We start from the raw sequence: 17,424 nt of genomic DNA, 5'->3' as shown, positions 1-17,424 counted from the left end.
TTGAACTGGTCCTGGGTATGGTTCAGCCCCTTTGGCCAGTTTGTTTGTGTAGTGTGAGTGCTCTGAACCACACCCAGGATCGGTTAAGTGTACCGTGCCCAGGAACACTTGGAAGAGGTAGTCCTAGGCACGGTTCCCTTGTGGTCTGGAAGGCTTACTGCAGTGTAAGTGCAAATCATGCCAGGCCACAGTTTTCTCCATAAAAACTGTGTACAGAAGCAGAGATCACTGGTCTGGTTAGCAAGAGTGATGATGTAGTGTGTCTGGGACCAGCTGTCTAGTGTGAGTGTAGACAAGTGGGGAGTACGGAGGGGGAACAAGTGAATGTGAGCATGGTTCACCTAAACCATTCCCAGGGTGAGTGCATTCTAAGAGAATTAAAGAGACTATTTAAAAACATAATTTTCCTACTTCCAGCTTTACTACCTGATTTTACCGTTTTGGATCAAACTACGAGTTTTCACTAGAATTTTTGTACAGTGGATAAAATGCTATCCTAAAAAGATAACTTGGTATCTATACAGTATAATACAAGTAAGATGAATCCATCATTAAACATTCATACTTTATATTGTTTCCTGAACACAAGTTATTCACACCAAAATTAAGACCTGATTTATCTAAGTTACCTGTGAATCCAACTTTGCAGGAGCAGCTGTAACTGCCAGGTGTGTTAGTACAGTTGGCATTTGCTGAACAGGAATTGTTGCCCTGGCACTCATCAATATCAATGCATGTGAATCCATCGCCTTGTTAGACAAAAACATTTACAATTAAAAACAAATACAGTTTATTTGGTAAAAGTTTTTTTTGTCCTGGGGGAGGGTGGGTGGAATTACACACTCATCAGTAATGTTATACTTTATGTACCTGTGTGAAGGAAAACATATACTTTGTCTCCATGATAAAACATTTCTCAATTACACCTTTGCAGTGCACATCTACTGTATAAAAATTTTAGTGACAAAATGCCTGTTTGTGTTTTTAATGTTTTTAACCTCCCTGGCAGTATGATTATGTCAGATTGTAGGTGCTGAAAGCGGTACAATTATTGTGCATGGAAATTTGGCGTTTTAAATTGTAGGCCTGTAATTCTTAGGAATAGCTCACTTAAATCTGTCCAAACCAGAGTCTTGCAGACATCCCGGGTATGATAAAGTTTGAAAAACAAAATCATAAATACAAATATAATAAATAACTATAAATAATTGTACAAAATAATAACATAATAATAATAAAAATTATTCAATAATGTAATCAAATCAAAAACACTGAAATTTGTTCAGTTGCAGAATTGTCACTGTCATTACTTTTCAGTATTTTATGACGAATCCCCCCACAAATCTATATCGCTCAATTCTGCAAGTGATTCCAATTTATTATCGCTGTTTTCTAGCTGGTCTAAAACCTCTTTTGATGTAAAGGGACGGTTTTGGTTGCTATGGACAATCTCCAGTTTCCAGGCATAAAGAACAGTTTTTATAATATAAAACTGCATGCAGGGCACTGGGCAGACCACTAGGGACAAAGGGGATGTGAAATAATTACATACAGCAATGTAATCTGTAAGATTACATTATACTGTATGTAATGTGTGTGTTTTACTTTTTGAATTTGGCGCAGTTCTCCATCCCCGTTAGTCGCAACGCTCACAGGGAACGGAGCTCGGCTCCATGACAGATCGAGCGGAGGACGAGCCGCTCACAGTGCGGGGAGACATCGCTGGATCCAGGGGACAAGGTAAGCACACTCATCATGGATCCAGCGATGCGATCCCGAGTCTGGCTTGGGGTTTACCGCTAATGGTACTAAATTTTCACCCGGAGCCAGACTCGGGAATACCACCAGGGGAGTTAATTGAACTGGGGAATGTCTAAAGTGGAGTCCAGCACCTGACAATGACCCGGATTTACTAAAACATTACATAATGTTCCATTTCAAAATTATTTTTCACTTTGAAAAGTAGATTTTGTCCTACCTTAGTGAATTAGGTGAAATAAAGTGATAATGTCCTTTGCAAATGCCCAGTGATGCACAGGGAAAATAAAAAAAACAGGCTTTTTACTTGTTCGTGATTGGTTTATTGAAGCCAGATCGTTCACTACGCTAAGTGAAAAAAATCTGTAAGATTCACTTAGATTAATAAATGGAGTGATGAACTTTAATTTTCCTGGTTTTTGAATAGGTATTTTTATGAAGTCAGTTTTCACTTTGCTTCCCCTCATTTACGAAAATTCACCTTGAAGGTGAACATGCTCTTGTCTTTTAGTAAACCCCAGTGTGCCTTTGACCAATTTCTTGACTTATTTACAGCACTGCTCATATTAAAAATGATTTCCTTGTTACCCAAATGTTTTTTTTCATAGTTCCAGCTTAAGCAGTGGCGTTGCTATGGGGGCGGGGGCAGGGGGTGCAGGCTGTATCCAGGGGAAACCCGCCTGAGGGGTGACACCAAGGCCAGGACAAGCGGGGATGTGAAGAGATGAGTGCGGGCAGTGCCAGATAAACTGTGCCCCATGGTAGATGAACATTGATACACAGCCATAGATCACTGCTGAAGTCAGAACTTCTGACCCTGCACAGTGCCCTTGCAGAGCTGTTGCATGGTGCCGAGTGCTGGAACAATCCCTGCGCTCCTACACTCAGCACTAGTAGACATCCATTACACTTCTCTGTCAGGAGGAATAAACTGCCCCTGACAGATCATTTCTAGTCCCCGCCTCTTTCATGATGTCATTCAGAGGTCGGGACAGGAAGAGAGAGAGGCACCGCAAGGGAGCATGCATGTTGCTCCGATTAGGTAAGTAAATGACAGACAGAAGAGAACATATGTTACTTAACAGTGTACTGTTGCAGTGACTCTTTTCCAGTGCACTGGACTGGTTAATGTCTTGGGAACTCTGGTGGGTTTTGTGATTGGGGGTTAATTAACTAACACTGCCATTAGCCAGTAATATGCAGCAAGAAGGGGTTAATGTACTGACATTGGCCACTAATTCAGCACAAGGCATTAATAAACACTACCACTGATCTCTAATGCAGTAGTGGCCAGGGGCAGTGTTAATTAACCCATTCATGCTGCAATACAAGGGGCTATTTAACACTTTCACTGACCACCGGTACTGCACAAGAGGGTTAATAAACACTGCCACTCGCCACTACTGCATATTAGTGATCAATAGCAGTGTTAATTAACCCCTTGAGCTGAATTAGCGGCCAATGTCAGTGTTAATTAGCTCCTTAATGCTGCAGGGTTTTAAAATATCATAATGCCACTGACCATCTATGCTGGGGATCATTGTAGAAACTGACACCAATGCTGGGGATCATTGTAGAAACTGGCACCAATGCTGGCAGTTATTATTGTGGAAACTGAAACTAATGCTGGCAATTATTTAAGCTGAAACAGTCACCAATGCGGGGGATCATTGCAGAAACGGGAACCAATGCTGGAGCTTATTATTGCAAAAACTGACACCAATGCTGACAGTTATTATTGCTGGAACTGGCAGTAATGCTGGGGATCGTTATTGCAGAAATTGGCACAGATCCTGGGGGGTTGTTATTTCCTGGGAAGTTCTATTTTTTTCATATCATATTGTTATATAAATTGGCTAGTTGCTTTATAGTTGTAAATGGCACTGCTATTGCCGTTATATGCAGTGTTATTTGAAGGAAGGAAATGGTGACACCATGTTTTACCACACCAGGTGACACCAAACCTAGTGACGCCACTGAACTTAAGCAGCACTTAATTGTGAAGAGAAATTTAAATACCCAGGAACAATGTCAGAAATCTTCACAGGGTCAACTTATATAAAACAAAACAAAAAACTTCACTTGATAAATGACATAAAATAAATAAAATAATAATAAAATAAATGGGCACTCCACTTCAATCTCACTAAATTTCTGTATTTTTTTAGGCAACTTAAACCACTTTCAATTGCAAAAACAGCCTAAGGGATCATGGCAACATACTACCACACTTTTAAAGTCACAGTGTAAACACAAGCTGTTATAGAAGGTTGTGTTCATCCATTTGGTGATTTATTTTCAACCATAATAGAGAAACCAGTCCCTGGATGATATATTGTAGATGGCTGGGTGGTCAGTCACTGGGAAGGGGACATTTGACCATTTTAGCACAAGGTTTAAATAATCTTTGTTGGCATAATTCCACTCCTTATAAAAAAGAGGGTGAAAAAAATGTAATTCAAATGTTGAAAAAAAAGCAATCACCAGGCTATAGATGAGCCGTGAAATCAAAACAAATGAAGGTTGGGCATTCAGGCAAAAGTTACCTGTTTTTAGTATTAACCCCTTCCAGCCGCCACCCCTTTATAAAAGAATCTAAAAGGCAGGTGGCAGAGGTGGGCATTCCAATCATGGGACTGCTGTGATTGGTTGTCACATTGGTCACATGATCTCAGGCAATCACAAAAATGCATCAGGAACTTCCCACGACATTGTAGTTATTGTGCTGGGAGCGTGCAGTGAGCGCACAGCACAGAAAACCATTCAATTTGGACACTTATATGCAGCCACTCAGCATTAAAGCCCACTTGCCCAGTGGCCGCATATATGCATATGGCTGGTGGGAACAGGTTCATTTTTCCATTTATTTCATTAAAATTTCAAAAACCCTTTGAGGGTGCATTCACACTGGCACTTTGAACTGGTCCCATGTATGGTTCAGCCCCTTTGGCCAGTTTGTTTGTGTAGTGTGAGTGCTCTGAACCACACCCAGGATTGGTTAAGTGTACCGTGCCCAGGAACACTTGGAAGAGGTAGTCCTAGACACGGTTCACTTGTGGTCTGGAACGCTTACTGCAGTGTAAGTGCAAATCATGCCAGACCACAGTTTTCTCCATAAAAACTGTGTACAGAAGCAGAGATCACTGGTCTGGTTAGCAAGAGTGATGATGTAGTGTGTCTGGGACCAGCTGTCTAGTGTGAGTGTAGACAAGTGGGGAGTACGGAGGGGGAACAAGTGAATGTGAGCATGGTTCACCTAAATCATTCCCAGGGTGAGTGCATTCTAAGAGAATTGAAGAGGCAATTTAAAAACATAATTTTCCTACTTCCAGCTTTACTACCTGATTTTACCATTTTGGATCAAACTACGAGTTTTCACTAGAATTTTTGTACAGTGGATAAAATGATATCCTAAAAAGATAACTTGGTATCTATACAGTATAATACAAGCAAGATGAATCCATCATTAAACATTCATACTTGATATTGTTTCCTGAACACTGGTCATTCACACCAACATAAGACCTGATTTATCTAAGTTACCTGTGAATCCAACTTTGCAGGAGCAGCTGTAACTGCCAGGTGTGTTAGTACAGTTGGCATTTGGTGAACAGGAACTGCTGCCCTGGCACTCATCAATATCATTGCATGTGAATCCATTGCCTTGTTAGACAAAAACATTTACAATTAAAAACAAATACAGTTTGTTCGGTAAACGTTGCTTTTTTTTTGGGGGGGGGGGATAGCACAAGCGTCAGTAATGTTACAATTTATGTACCCGTGTGAAGAAGAATGTATACTTTGTCTCCATGATAAAACACTGCTCAATTACATCTCTGCAGGGCACTTACATATAAAGGTTAGTAATAAAATTATTTTCTTTGTGTGTTCGCATTTTCAATATCTTTCTTTGAACTGAGAAAAGGTTTAATTGCAGTCCAGGGCCTGACAATAACCCTGATTTAATAAAGCATTGCATCACGTTCAATTGCACAATGAACGAGTGACTACCTTTCAATTAGAAAATTACATTTTACCCAATCATAGTAAATAAGGGGAAAAAAATTCCTTTGTACATGCACAATGATATACAAAGAAAATAAAAAACACATGACTTTTACTTGTTTATGATTGGTTAATTGAAGTCAGCTCATTCACTAAGCAAAGTGAAGAACATCAGGAACATTCACTTAGATTAGTGAATGGGTTGACAGGCCTTTTTCTGACACTTGTTATTTACAGGTTTACATTAGTATTTTTTTGCTAGAAAATTTACTTTGAACCTCCAAACATTATATATCGTTTTTTTTTTTTTTTTTTAGCAGAGACCTTAGAGAATAAAATGGAGATCATTGCAATCTTTTTTTGTCATACTGCATTTGCGCAGCGGTTTTGCAAACGCAATTTTTGGAGAAAATACACGGTTTTGAATAATAAACTTTTATCAGACGCCGATTCGCCCACAGAATAAAAAATACCAGGGTTGTGTCAGATAGCTGCTGCCATAAGCCCGATATTTAACATAAAAATAATGATGTATATATACAGTGGGCGGTCGGGAAGTGGTTCATTTTCCTTGCACATGTCTGGGTATTTTTGTGAAGCTTTTTCACTTTGCTTCCCCTTATATACTACTTTGCAAAATGAAAACTCACTTTGAAGGTGGACACATTATACTCTTTTAGTAACTTAATCTCACGGAAAATACCACATTTTTGCCCTTAGATAAAGTTGGCAATCATAGGAAATTAACAAATTAGGCAATATACAGTCAGAATTTCTGAAGACTGAGTGAAAGCTTGTAAAATTCGTCCAGAAAATTTCTTATAAATAAACCCCAATGTGTTTTCTGACCGTTTACAGTGTGGGTGTTATTTACAAAAGGCAAATGCACTTTGCACTGCAAGGGCACTTGGAAGTTCAGTCGCTCTAAATCTAAGGGGTAGATATGAAATAAGGGGAAGCTCTGCTGATTTTATTATCTAATCATGTTCAAGCTAAAATGCTGTTTTTATTTTCCTCCGCATGCCCCCCTTGGATCTACAGCAACTTTACTTCCAAGTGCACTTTCAGTGCAAAGTGGATTTTCCTTTAGTAAATAACCCCCTATGTGTTTACATTGAAACATCATAACTGGATGTTACTCAGCTAAAGACTTTGCAGACATAGAAAGCAGAAGATCCCTTGCTATTTGAAGCAAATTATAATAAACATAACCTTATTGCATAAAAAAAAGCCTGTATATCTAGGAGTTTGGATGTACATGACCCATGATTTGTTTACCAACGTAATTTTATAGATTTGACAATTTTATAGGAGATATTATTAAATGACGTCATTAAATCATGCCTATCATATTATGATACTTAGAGAGGAATGTTTGTTAGCCTAAAAAAAAAAAAAAAAAAAAAAAGGATCATTCTCCTTTAAAGCATGTTATACAGCACAGTGCTTGTGCTGTAAAATTTTGCCCCCCATAACACCTGAAATACCTGGCTGATGCTGCCTGGCTACACCCTTCCCCCCTGTAAACTGACCACGGTTTATCATGGCTGACACTGTGGACAGTTTACGTGCATCATCCGCAGCTTTCCTGTCTCTCGTCTGTCCTATATCCCCCCCCCCCCTCCCTGCTTGTCAGCTCTGTGTCAGAGCCTGCCACCCCTCTCACCCGCACCCCCCCCACCCCCCCGCTGCTGTAATAACTTAGTAAAAATCATGCAATCCCCTAAATTTCCTGATACTAAGTGTTCTGTATATTCACCTTATTTAAAAAAAGCCGTCCTATACCTGATTTAATAGCAGCGCTCATTTGACCGGTTGGCTCTCTCATCTCCTACTCCCAACAAACATCAGCGGGGGAATCTCTGCCCCTTCCGCTGTACCTGTCAGAATCGGGAGAGAGGCGAGCCGGCTGGTCAAGTGAGCGCCGAGCAGTACTAATAAATAAGGTACAGAATGGCTTTTTTTATATAAGGCACATGTACAGGACACTTGGTATTATGAAAGCCAGGGAATTGCATGCTTTTTACTAAGTGAGTTTACAACCACTTTCATGCATGCTAGGACACATAGAATGTAACTAACGGCAGTTGAAGATAGATTTATAGTGAGCAAACTAGCTCTGATGAAGAGCATGCACCCAAGATCGGTTAAGTGTACCGTGTCCAGGACTACTTGGAGGAGGGGGTTCCAAGCACGGTTCATTTGTGGTCTGTAACTGTTTGCTACAGTGTATGTAGAACCCATGCCAGACCACATAACTCTTCATAAAATCTGTATACAGAAGCATGGATCACTGGTCTGGATAGCAGGAGTGATGATATAAGTGTGTCCAGGACAACTTGTCTAGTGTGAGTGTAGACAAGTGGAGGAGTAGGGACGGGGAACAAGTGAACTTGGTATGGTTCACCTAAACCATTCCCGGTGTGAGCGCATCCTAAGAGAATTTAAGAGGCAATTTAAAAACATAATTTTCCTACTTCCAGCTTTTCCAGCTTCCCATCTACCTGACTTTAACCTTTTGAATCAAACTAAGAGTCTTTATGTAGAATATTTTTTACAGTGGATAACATTTGATGTAAAACAATAAATAAGTATATAATACAAGCAAGATGAATCCATAATGAAACATTCATAATTGATATTGTTTTCTGAACACTGGTCACTCACACCAACATAAGACCTGATTTATCTAAGTTACCTGTGAATCCAGCTTTGCAGGAGCAGCTGTAACTGCCAAGGGTGTTAGTACAGTTGGCATTTGCTGAACAGGAATTGTTGCCCTGGCACTCATCAATATCAATGCATGTGGATCCATTGCCTTGTAAGACAAAAACATTTACAATTAAAAACAAATACAGTTTATTTGGTAAAAGTTTTTTTTTGCCCTGGGGTGGTTTTGCGGAATTACACACTCACCAGTAATGTTATACTTTATGTACCTGTGTGAAGGAAAACATATACTTTGTCTCCTTGATAAAACATTGCTCAATTACACCTTTGCAGTGCACATCTACTGTATAAAAAGGTTAGTGACAAAATGCCTCTGTTTGTGTTTTTGCATGTGGGAGTGTGAAGAGATGAGTGTGGGCAGTGCCAGATAAACTGTGCCCCATGGCAGATGAACATTGGTACACAGCCACAGATTACTGCTGAAGTCAGACCTTCTGACCCTGCATAGTGCCCTTGTAGAGCTGCAGCGGGGTGCCGAGTGCTGGAACAATCCCTGCGCTCCTACACTCAGCACTAGTAGGCATCCATTACACTTCTCTGTCAGGAGGAATAAACTGCCCCAACAGATCATTTCTAGTCCCCGCCTCTGGCATGATGTCATTCAGATGCCGGGACAGGAAGTGAGAGAGGCACCGCGAGGGAGCGTGCATGTTGGTCAGATTAAGTAAGTAAATGACAGACAGAGGAGAACATATGTTACTTAACAGTGTAACGTTGCAGTGACTCTTTTCCAGTGCACTGGACTGGTTAATGTCTTGGGAACTCTGGTGGGTTTTGTGATTGGGGGTTAATTAACTAACACTGCCATTAGCCAGTAATATGCAGCATGAAGGGGTTAATGTACTGACATTGGCCACTAATTCAGCACAAGACATTAATAAACACTACCACTGATCTCTAATGCAGTAGTGGCCAGAGGCACTGTTAATTAACCCATTCATGCTGCAATACAAGGGGCTATTTAACACTGACACTGACCACTAATACAGCACAAGAGGGTTAATAAACACTGCCACCACTGCATTAGTGATCAATAGCAGTGTTAATTAACCCCTTGAGCTGAATTAGTGGCCAATGTCAGTGTTATTTAGCTCCTTGATGCTGCAGAGTTTTAAAATATCATAATGCTATTGGCCACCTATGCTGGGGATCATTGTAGAAACTGACACCAATGCTGGCAATTATTATTGTGGAAACTGACACCAATGCGGGGGATCATTGCAGAAACTGGCACCAATGCTGGTGGTTATTTCTGCGGAAACTGACACCAATGCTGGCAGTTATTATTGCTGAAACTGGCAGTAATGCTGGGGATTGTTATAGCTGAAAAGACACCATGTTCTACCGCACCAGGTGACATCACTGAAATGAAAGTAGCATTTACATAATTGTGAAGAGAAATGGAAATGCACAGGAACAATGTCAAAAATCTTCATGGGGTCAATTTATAATAAAAAAAAACAACATCACTGGATAAATGACACAAACATTTGCCCAGTTGTCGTGCATTCTGTCCATATCTTGTTTAAAGAGGAACTGCAGGCTGCTCTCATAATTTGTAATAAAAACATCTTTGCCATTCTGAAGCTTCCCTCCAATCACTTTGCATATTATTTTATATATGCCGCGATTCTGTACTTGCCAAATATGTTGCAGAAATCTCCCTCCACTAAATCTGGCTGCATCAATTTTAGCTGGAGCTGCTGCCTGTTCACTTCCTGGATTTACACAGACACACAGAGGCACACCTCCAGCTCTGCAGCCCTGCAGCTCTCATTGACCCTCTTATGACTTATTCCCCCTCCCTTCCTGGCAAACTCTCACAATAGAGAGGGAGAGAGAGAGAGAGAGAGAGAAAGAGCTGTGCATGTCATAAGCCTAGTCTTTTTACCAGACAAGACAGAAGTAGTGGACTGTATAAGGTATTTACTGGGTGAAAAAAAGGGACTATCCAAAGTTAAAACAAGGGCAGAGGACTTAATGGATGGAAAGTTGAAAAAAAAATCACTGATGGTCCGCTTTAATGCAGTAATTTCCTATGCAACCTCTGGTGGCCATACTGCAGTATTTTCCTGATTGAGGTATTTCAGTATATGTCTAAGTGTTTGGGTGCATATGACACACGATTGGTTTACCAATGTTATTTTTTTAGATTTGACAGTTTTATATCGGAAATTACTAAATGGTGTCATTATGTAATGATGCCTATCAAATTATGGTATCTAGAGGGGAGTGGTTTAAGGCATGCTAGGAGCGATAGAAGGTAACTAACGGTAGTTAAATATAGGTTTATTGTGAGCAACTTGACTCTGATGACGAGCATGCAACCAGGATCGGTTAAGTGTGCCATGCCCAGGACTACTACAGTAAGAGGTGGTCCCAGGCACAGTTCATTTGTGGTCTGGAACTGTTTGCTGCAGTGTAAGTGCAAACCATGCCAGACCAAATTCCTCTCCATAAAAACTATATACAGAAGCATGGATCACTGGTCTGGTTAGCAGGAGTGATGATGTAAGTGTGTCCAGGACAACTTGTCTAGTGTGAGGTTAGACAAGTGGGGGAGACAAGTGAACTCGGGAATGGTTCACCTATGCCAGTCCCGGTGTGAGGACATCCTAAGAGAATTATATTAAGAGCCAATTTAAAAACATACGTTTCCTACTTCCAGCTTTTCCTTTACCTGATTTTAACCTTTTGGATCAAACACTAAGTCTTTCAGTAGAATTTGTGAACAGTGGATACAGTTTCATGTAAAAAGATAAATCAGTATATAATACATTTGGTCATTAAAAATTCGTACTTTACATTCTTTTCTTACACTAGTGATTCATACCAACATAAGACCTGAATTATGTAAGTTACCTGTGAATCCATCTTTGCAGGAGCAGCTGTAACTGCCAAGTGTGTTAGCACAGGTGGCATTTGGTGAACAGGAATTGTTGCTCTGGCACTCATTAATATCATTGCATGTGAATCCATCGCCTTGTCAGACAAAAACATTTCCAATTAAAACAAATACAGTTGTTTTTTTGGGGGGGGGGGGGGGGGGATTACACACACATCATTAATGTTACAATTTATGTACTGTGTGAAGCAAAATGTATACTTTGTAAAGGAGTTGCAAAGACAATTATTATTATTTTTTTTTTTTTTAAATAACAAACATGTTATACTTACCTCCACTGTGCAGCTCGTTTTGCACAGAGTGGCCCTGAACCTGGTCTTCTGGGGTCCCTCGACGGCTGTCTCAGCTCCTCCCCATAAGAACTAACCACTTTCATGCAAGCTCTCTCGTATGGTGGTTAGTTCTTGCGGGCATGCTTCCATGATACTGTATCGCTCAGCTCCGGTGCACTGCGTCATTGGATGTGATTGCTAATGGCTGCACTGCTTTCAATCCATCCACTCTAACCAATCAACAGCCAGGCTGAGTGGCGAAGAGGACATCAGGGGTGAGCGAAGTAGGTGAAGGGGCTCAGGTAAGTAAAACAGGGGGGCTGGATAAATGACACAAGCATTCGCCCAGTTGTCATGCACTCTGACCATATCTTACTTAATGCAATAATTCCATATGCAACCCCTAGTGGCCATAATGCAGTATTTTTCCTGACTGAGGTAGTTCAGGCAAAATACCAAATATTTTCCATTAGATGAAGCTGGCAATCACAAGAAATTAACATATTAGGCAAAACACAGTCAGAATTTCTGAAGACTGAGTGAAAGCTTGTAACCCCTCGCTACTTAAAGCAAATTATAATAAATAAATATAACCATCCATATTGCACAAAAATGCCTGTATATCTAGGAGTTTGGGTATAAATGACTCATGATATCAGGAAAGGGTTTGCCCGTTGGTGGCACTGTCAGTCTTTGAGTCTCAGATTGCAGTGCCAGTGTCCATCAGCAGGTGTCTTCCAACACTTTGGATCTGTAGTGGAGGGATTCTCCTGTTGGTGGCACTGTTGGATCCTTTGGCTGTAATACCAGTGTCCACCAGTGGGTGTTTCCCGGGAACTGGAGCAGACAGCACCTCCTGTGTTCAGGTGTCACTTGAGGCTAATTACAGTCATTAATATAAATACCCGGCTAATGATTGCTCTCATCGCCCTGGTATCTTCCTTGTGCCCTGATCCATACCTGCGACCTGTGAACTTGATTATGCAACCTGTAACCTGTGTACCCAATCCTGTTACCCTGTGCATCTTATCCTGATCCTGTCCCTCCTGTTACCTTGCATTCCTGCCCTGTAGCCTGATCCCTTTTCACCTTCCCCCATCTGCTGATTCCCTGTGTATGACCCCGGCCTGCCTTACGTTTGTGCTTCTGGAACTGCCTTTGTTGATCTCCTGTGAATTACCCTGGCTCCGCTACATTTAAGATCATGGTACTTCCCTTATATTGTATATAGTTATTGTTTGTGAGTCACTGTTGGTTGGTTGTTCACTGTTTATAATGGAGGTATTTATATATTGTTATCACTTATCCTTAAATAAACGTAATTATTCCTTACATGCGTTTTGGTTCTCTCTGTGCAATCCACACAGTCTGGTCATACCAATTCAGGACACCAATGTAATTTTATAGATTAACAGTTTTAAATTAGATATTACTAAATGATGTTATTAAATCATGTCATCTTATATTGGATTTGCTGAAGATCATGCACCCCTGAAATGCATAACCCATGAAATAACTTTGAGGCTGTGCCCAGGTTTGCAATTTAGGTTAGGATTGTCATACAGTCATGCCTGGTGTTCAGAAACACATTTGTTTCTATAATATGCAAGCAATTTATCTGTGAGTGAATTACTTTTATGCAATAAAGTTATATTGAGGAATTTGCACTACGATGGGGTGTCCATGTTTGTTTTAGTATTCACCAAGTAATTCCCAACACTGGAGGGTGCTGCAAGGCTGTGGATCCCATTCCATATTCACTTGCTTTGTTGTTAGTGATACTCCCTTTTTGGACATTATTAATTGTCCACTATTTCTATCCTTTTTATACCTGAGCACAGATGTTATTTTGATTGTTTTTTTGAATTAGTGCATATTTAGGTCTGAAGGTGGAGGAATTGGGGCTGATTTGAGGTTTGATGGTTCAGGGGTAAGGGCTTATCTGAGGCCTGATGGTGCAGGAATTGATGTTGATCTGAGGTCTGAAAGAGTAGAAATTGGGACTGATCAGAGGTATAGGGCATGCTATTGTGTAATGACACAGGAGTTGCCCAATGCTTGTAAGTTGACACGTAATGTGGAAAAGGTTGCTGACTCCTAAAATAATTATGCTATACAGGTGTAGCGTGGAGGAGACCTTGATCTTGCCAAAAATTACCTTTCACAAACAATTATCCTTATATAGGGATTGGAGAACCAGGTGGCCAACAAATAGTAGCAGAAACTTTATGGTGTCTACCATACAGTACTTTAGGTATTTTAGGTATTTTACAAATAGTTCAAATTTAGGAAAATGTAAAGCAGGAAACAGAAGCAAGCACTGGCAGGTTGCTGTTAGCAATACAAAGGGGAACTGAGACACCGTTAACCACTTGTTTACTGGGCACTTAAACCCCCCTCCTGTCCAGGCCAATTTTCAGTTTTCAGCACTGACGCACTTTGAATGACAATTGCGCAACCATACAACACTGTACCCAAATGCAATTTTTATAATATTTTTCCCCACAAATAGAGTCTTCTTTTGGTGGTATTTGATCACCTATGCAGTTTTTATTTTTTGTAAAAAGAAAATGAAATACAAAGAAATTTAATTTATTTTTTATATTTTTTTATATTTTGTTATAAAATTTTGCAAACAGGTAATTTTTCTCCTTCATTGATGTACGCTGATCAGGCTGCACTGATGAGCACTGATGGGCACCAATGGGCGGCACTGATGGGCACTGATAGGGTAGCACTGGTGGGCACTGATAGGCGGCACTGATGAGTGGAACTGAAGGGCATTGATAGGTGGTATTGGTGGGCACTGAGAAGTGGCACTAATAGGTGGCACTTATAGGTGGCACTGAAAGCTGGCAGTGATGGGCACTGATGGGTGGCAGTGATGGGCACTGATGGGTGGCAGTGAAGGGCACTGATATGTTAAACTGAAAGGCAGCACTGCTAGGTGGCACTGATAAGGCACTAGTTGGCACCACTGGTGGGCATTGATAGGTGGCACTTGTGGGCATTGATAGGTGGCACTCATGGGCATTGATAGGTGGCAGTGGTGGGCACTGTGGGCAATGGCAGGTGGCACTTGCAGGCACAGAGGAGGAGGCAGATGTGCCTCCTTCCTCTTTGGGACCGATGTCCCTTGAGCATAAGCCGGTGATCAGCTTTTTTTTTCTCCTCATGCTGTCAGAGAGAGGAGAAAAAAAGGCGATTACCGAGCTTTTTTTTACACACATGATCACCTATCATTGGCTGACTGCTGATCACGTGGTAAGGGACTGGGATCGGCCCCTTACTTGGATGGGTGATCACCTGAGTCTCGGTGACTCTGATCACAGCGTGCGCCGCGTGCGCCCTGCAGGGGGTGCGGAGTGCGCGCAAAGGGGAGGACGGCCTCCCAGAAATCCAGGTCTGCGCTGTGTCTGTCATTCGGTTATAGCGCAGACCTCAAGTGGTTAAAGGAGCTCAGGTGAACTATATGAGTACAAATCTAAGTATTTAGAAAGAAAATATATATTACAAACCCACTGACATTTTAGGTCTAAATGAGATCATTAAGAGTAATTCCCCTAGATAACTGCTGTTGCCATTAGAGCCAGTACATTGGTATCACATTTATTTAAAGGAATTGATACTCACCAATAAATCCTTCTCTGCATGTGCAGGTATAATTTCCAATGGTATTGGTACAATTAGCATATTGATCACATTTATTAGTATTAGTGGAACATTCATCAATATCTATAAAAAAAAATAAAAAAATAGTATTTGCGATGCTGTATTACAACAACTTAAAGTATAACTAAAGCCAAAACCTTTTTTTTTTCGTTTTGGATGGATTGCACAGGGGTAGAACACCTACTATGCTGTCTGTGCGCCCATTAAAGAGTTTCACCCTCTCATCATGTCCTGTTTACCTTTATCATTAAAAGTGAAAGTAAAAGATAATCGCAAATTTTGGATTGCCCCCAGAAAATGAATAGATGGGAAATCTTCCAATAGGGACACTAGTTCTGTTGACCTAGGGGTCCCCTAAGAATTCCTTTCATTTTCAGGGATTTCCTCTCACTTCCTGTTTGGCTATGGGACAGTACGTGAAGGGAAATCTCTGCAATGGGACACAAATCGCAAAAAAAAAAAATCTGACACCCTCCCTTGCTCTACCAAAAATAAAAATAAAAGTTTTTCCTATAGTTTTACATTAATAGAACCTTTCACTCTAATGTTCAAAATACCTTCATGAAGAGGCCTATATTTAATAGTATGCACCTTTCTCTTCAGACCCTTAAATATTATTTGTTGGTCATTGCAGGTATCAAAGCGGGGTTCAGCCTGGTGTGTTAGCGAGCAGAGATCACATAGAGCATAGAGCATAGTGAATGAGAAAGGTGTAAGAATAGTCCAAACAGTGTACAATTAGGCCTGGCGGATAGGCATAACCGACCGGATCAACTTTCACAACTGTAACAGCGAGGCGTTAGCTTAAAGTGATGTTGACAGTTTCTGCAACAAGGAGCGGAAAGCTGAGAGGATTCCTAAAACTGAGGAAGATCATAGTCCCTGCACTGTGCCTACTCCTTTGGAACATTTCCGTACTGCTGAACACTCTGCTTGAAAGACAGAGAACCTGTCCCTACACCAACCACCCTCAAACTGTGCCCCAAACCTATAAGCCAGTATTTTAATAGACACTGCCTTGACCACGATGGCTGCTGAGGTCACAAGGGGCACCAGCATCCAATCAGACAGCTGCTCCCGCTGGTCACCACAGGAAATCATAGAGGAATCAAGTTTCTCTTGACTTCCTTCCCCTTCTGAATTGCCACTTCGGTCAAGAGCCGCCTACAGTGGAGAGTAAAGACTGCAAATGCCAACAGGTAGTTTTCTAACATCCAAAGCTGGTATGAAACTCACAAGAAAAATCACAAGGAAGTTTATCACCAACAGTTTATTCATTTATATGGCAAAGATGTTGACTGGATTACTTGGTCATTTTTACAATCACAAACTGTTTCAAAATGGTTAACTTGTTAGAGAATTGCCTGTTTGGAAGATTGAGGGCTTGATTGGCACTCATGAAGCTAGAAAACCTTATCAAATGTTTGGATAGGCAGGTTTATCGGGCATTAACTGTTGCTAATTATGTGTGATAAACACTTCTAAACATTTAAGGTAAGCTATATTTAAAATATATACAAAAAGAAAAAATATTCTAGCTGTAGACGATATGCATACTATACTGAAAGAAGACAAATATACAAGATGTACCTGTACAATGGAGCCCATCCCCAGAGAAGCCAGGTGGACATGGTCCACAGCCAGTTGTATTATCACATGTCACATTGGGGTAGCAGCCTTGAATACACGGATTAGGTGGGATCTGGCAGAATTCTCCTGTATAGTTGTTTGCGCAAATACATCCAGCAATCTGTTAATTAGAAGAACATATTCAGTAGGTTAGCAAATAGTGCCTAATAACATTACAATGAATTATATTTTGCTCTTGTACATTCACATATACATATAGTACATGAATAAACTGGTATTTCTGTTAAACATCCTGTGGGAATTAATTTTCCATATAAGCACATTAGAGAGGTGTCTGGAGAGGTATTTTGCAAAGGTATCTTTGTAACTTATTCCTGTTTTCAGTTTGCTCTGTCTGTTTAGTGTTTTTGTTTTTTCTGCTTATTATTTTGTTGTTCTAAGTTTTTTTTTTCTTAAACATCAATTTACCTTGTAATGACATCCCGTTAGCTA

At 40.6% G+C, this 17,424-nt stretch overlaps 1 protein-coding gene across 10 annotated transcripts in view; it reads right to left on the bottom strand.

Annotated features, from left to right (window-relative positions):
• Positions 1 to 17,424, bottom strand: part of LOC143988215 (uncharacterized) — a 191,110-nt gene that overhangs the window by 73,037 nt on the left and 100,649 nt on the right. For 7 of the 10 annotated variants that reach the window (XM_077487602.1, XM_077487607.1, XM_077487608.1 and 4 more), the window contains 6 exons: positions 16,933 to 17,092; positions 15,304 to 15,405; positions 11,356 to 11,475; positions 8,462 to 8,581; positions 5,302 to 5,421; positions 630 to 749 (listed from right to left, as the gene is read on the bottom strand). In XM_077487602.1, coding sequence (XP_077343728.1) covers positions 630 to 749; positions 5,302 to 5,421; positions 8,462 to 8,581; positions 11,356 to 11,475; positions 15,304 to 15,405; positions 16,933 to 17,092 — 742 coding nt within the window. The remainder of the gene's footprint in view (positions 1 to 629; positions 750 to 5,301; positions 5,422 to 8,461; positions 8,582 to 11,355; positions 11,476 to 15,303; positions 15,406 to 16,932; positions 17,093 to 17,424) is intronic. The other 3 variants (XM_077487603.1, XM_077487605.1, XM_077487609.1) reach the window with 3 other exon arrangements.

The sequence above is a fragment of the Lithobates pipiens genome, unplaced genomic scaffold (assembly GCF_037356315.1).
Source record: "Lithobates pipiens isolate NorthernLeopardFrog02 unplaced genomic scaffold, aLitPip1_a1.2 Scaffold_18, whole genome shotgun sequence".
Taxonomy (NCBI): Eukaryota; Metazoa; Chordata; class Amphibia; order Anura; family Ranidae; genus Lithobates; species Lithobates pipiens.
The sequence above is the reverse complement of the archived record's forward strand: the minus strand, read 5'-3'. Positions and strand labels throughout refer to the sequence as shown.